The following is a 3818-nucleotide window of genomic DNA, read 5'->3' as shown; positions in this document are numbered from 1 at the left end:
ATTAATAACCTTTTTTATAAAAATAAAAAAATAAAAAAATAAAAAAATCAATTGTACACAACCATGTTTTCTGTCATATAACGTTCATGCCTCTTTTGGCGCAATAAATTATGTCTCTCTTTCATTATTTAGTTTTTTTTTTTTTTTGAAGAAAATGATATACAAACTTTGTTTAATTATGTTTGTTGTTTTCGTTTAATTAATCTAATGACCAAAACAAAAAGGTAACGCATGACAAGCTAAATTAGTTCTTTTATAAATTACTTAGCGAGAGAAAAACAACATAGTAGGAAGTCGGCAAAATTGCACAATGAAGGCTAACGTGCCATATTACCTACTCAATTGCCTTGTAAAAAAGAAAATTGTGATTCCAAATTATTAAGCAAAACAAGTAAGTAAAATTCTATTTTATTATTTTCTTCAATCTGTAACGTCTACTTTTACTTTTTAGTTTTGTTATCATCCTTCACATAGGATCATTTAGTATTAAAGAAAAAAAAAAGATGTGGAGTCTCATTTGCCTATCATAGTATTGTAAGACCATCTCCAACCGAATGGGTTATGTTTAGTCCCCGTCCAGATTATAGCCTTATAAGAAATTATTTTTTAATGAATAGTGTTAGGCCATATTTCTATATCATCTCCAACTGAAGAAAGTTATTTCTTAGCCTACTCAATAATTTATTATTTTAAGTTTGTTCTTTAATTTTATTGGTTAATTTTTTGAACATATTTTGAGTGCCACTTTAAGATGTGACCATGTGAAAGTTATTGAAAAAATTAAGGGAATGATTATTAGAAGGGGTAAGAGAGGGGTGTGTATGAAAAAAGTGTTTGAAGTGAATAGAATATGAAGAATTGAAATAAAATGAGGTAAGATAGTATGGAATGATGAAAAAGATGTAAAATATGGTGAAATGTCTTAGGTATTTATAGGGAAAAAAAATTAGAATTTTTTTTTTTAATTTCATCTTAAAAAAAATTCTAGCTGGACCCAACCAAAAGAGCTGGCTGGCTGGCTAAGGACTGGTTTGGTATTGCTGTGTTTTGAAAAAAAACTGCTGTGAGAATAAGCGGTTGTGCTGTGAGAATAAGCGGCTGTGAAATAAATCAGCATAGTGTTTGGTAAACTTTTTTGTAAAAGTGCTTTTGGAAAAAAAAAAAAAACAGTTTGATAGTGGGTCTTTTCATTAAACGAGCACTGTAGCTCCGTGTGCTTTGAAAAAAAACTAGTTTTCCAAAGCTACAAATAGCAGCTTCAGCTTTTTCCTTTGCTTTCAGCTTATTCTCACAACAGCTTCCAAAATAAGCCTTTTTTTTTCAGTTTACCAAACACCTAAAACCCTCACAGCTTTTTTTATGGGTGTTTTTTTTTAAGCACCTCACTCCCAAACTATCCCTAAAAATGGCCAACCTGCTGTGCATATGACTAAATTTTGGCCCGGTGAGTCCTAAGATTGTTTTTGCTCAAACCTCTATTGGAGATAAATTTTATGTAAAAAAAAAAAAAAGTAATTCTTCGGCCTAAAACCTTATAGTTGGCTCGGTTGGAGGTGACCCAAGTAACCTTGCCTAGAATATTTGGTTTTCACCTAAGTGGCCCATCAAAATTTGATTTGTCAACTCAATTGCGAGATGCTCTAATGCTAATTGTAACTAGAGAGAAAAAACAAAGTAAAAAAGGCATCCCCCATTGCCCAAAACCATAACCATCAACGACAGTCGCTTTCAATCCACTCGGTCGGACGGGAAGGCAGGCCTTCAAACTCAAACCCTCTCTCTCTCTCTCTCTCTCTCTCTCTCTCTCTCAAACTTTGAACGAAGTAATAGTAAGGCGGTGCCAAGCAGCTTGAGCCAACCAATACCCATTCTCTTCTCATTTTCCTCAATGACTGCTCTCTCTCTCTCTCTCTCTCTCTCTCATGTGTGATGTGTGGACCATAGTCTAGCTCTCCCAACCAGCGGCGCCATTAGTCTTAACTTGGTTTCCAAGCTCACCCACCTCCCCCTTCTCTCTCTCCCTCTCCCTCTCCCTTCCCAGTCTCCACTGCATCCATAGCCATATCATATCGTAACATTTCATCCACATCCCAAATTTTTTTATAAACAAATCCAAACACCCACCTCTCCCCTTCTCTCTTCCACTTCTCCCCTATCAACTGCATAGCCCCCAAAATCCTCCCTCTCCTTCCTCTTTATTTTATTCATATCTCCCCAAAACCCACCAATCATTTACCTTGTTTCAGTTCAGCAGCTAGACAGAGATATATATATATATATATTAGAAAGAAAAAAAAAGCAAAAACAAAAGAGAGAGAGAGAGGATCAACAAAGATGAAGGGTGAATATGTTGACAGCAAGAGTGAGTCCCAAACCATCTTCTCCAAGCTTCACCACCAAAACCTCCACCATCCCCACCCCCAACACCCCCACTTACACCACGCCCACCAATTTTCCAACCCTTTCCAAGTCATCCCCCACCGTGAATGCCAAACCTCCGAAGAAGAAGACACCAGCCGAACCAGCAGCGGCACCGCCACCGTCACCAACACCAACCCATCTCCCCACAACCCCCACCCCACCTCCTCCGCCGACCCCATCAACAATAACAACCCTTCTGCCGACGGAGCCACTATTGAAGTCATCCGACGGCCCCGAGGCCGCCCACCTGGCTCCAAAAACAAACCCAAGCCCCCCGTCATCATAACCCGCGACTCCGAGCCTCCAATGAGCCCCTACATTCTCGAAGTCCCCTCCGGAAACGACGTCGTCGAAGCTGTCTCTCGCTTCTGTTCTCGCAAAAGCATCGGGCTCTGCGTTCTCACAGGCTCCGGAACCGTGGCTAATGTCACCCTTCGCCAGCCGTCAACTACGCCAGGCGCCACCGTCATTTTTCACGGCCGTTTCGACATCCTCTCCATCTCGGCTACTTTCCTCCCCCACTCGTCGCCGTCTTGCCCCGTCTCCATCCCCAGCGGCTTCACCATCTCTCTGGCGGGCCCGCAGGGTCAGATCGTTGGAGGCCTCGTGGGCGGGGCCCTTATCGCCGCCGGAACGGTTTACCTAGTCGCCGCGTCGTTTAACAATCCTTCTTATCATCGCCTCCCCGTGGAAGATGAGGTGGTCAGGAACTCTGGCTCGGGTGAGGTCCATTCGCCGCAGTTGTCTGGGGGTGCAGAGAGTGGAGGACACGCGCCGCAGCCTTCACAGTCGTGTGGGATGTCCATGTACAGCAGTCAATTGCCTACTGATATAATATGGGCTCCAACTGCAAGGCAACCACCACCTCCGCCTTACTGAAAATGTTGATTAATTTTCTGTCTTTTTTTTCTCTTCTCCTTTTTTTGTTTTGTTTTTTATTTAATTTTATTTTCAGTGAGTACTCAGACTAGTTACTGTTAATTTAGAAACTAGAAGCTGGGTTTTATTATTATCTGAGATTGGGTACTTAAAAATATTTAAGTTGTTGTCTAATTTCTATGTGAATTACCATTGCTGTTCCTATGCGATTTTGGTTATTTGTTTTGATGTAGGATTTTTAAGTGAAGCTAGAATTTAGAAGCTGTTTTTCTTATTAACTCATTACCATTTGCCACTTAATAATAGTAATTGTTACTTGTTAGGGAGCAGTTATTGACATTCTCTCATGGTAGTCATTCATCATGCTTCTCTCCCCATTCGAAAATGAAACACTGAAACGACGAGAAACGTGAAGCATGACTATGTTAGACTTCTAATATCAGTTATTTATGATTTAGAGTGCTAATTACCATTGTTATTCTATGCTATTTTAGTTTATGTTTAGATGATTATTGCAA

At 40.1% G+C, this 3818-nt stretch overlaps 1 protein-coding gene across 1 annotated transcript; it reads left to right on the top strand.

The window, feature by feature from the left end:
• The first annotated feature begins 1631 nt into the window (after positions 1-1631).
• On the top strand, positions 1632-3501 carry LOC103431703 (AT-hook motif nuclear-localized protein 28-like). Its single transcript, XM_017331291.3, has one exon. It carries the CDS (start codon positions 2335-2337, stop codon positions 3298-3300), a length of 966 nt encoding a protein of 321 aa, XP_017186780.2. The 5' UTR covers positions 1632-2334; the 3' UTR covers positions 3301-3501.
• The last annotated feature ends 317 nt before the right edge of the window (positions 3502-3818 follow it).

This window comes from Malus domestica, chromosome 15 (genome assembly GCF_042453785.1).
Source record: "Malus domestica chromosome 15, GDT2T_hap1".
Taxonomy (NCBI): Eukaryota; Viridiplantae; Streptophyta; class Magnoliopsida; order Rosales; family Rosaceae; genus Malus; species Malus domestica.
This window is presented reverse-complemented; position numbering and strand designations above follow the sequence as displayed.

Coding starts and splice junctions, on each gene's coding strand:
- LOC103431703 (XM_017331291.3), top strand. CDS start 2,335: ATGAAGGGTGAATATGTTGACAGCAAGAGTGAGTCCCAAACCATCTTC.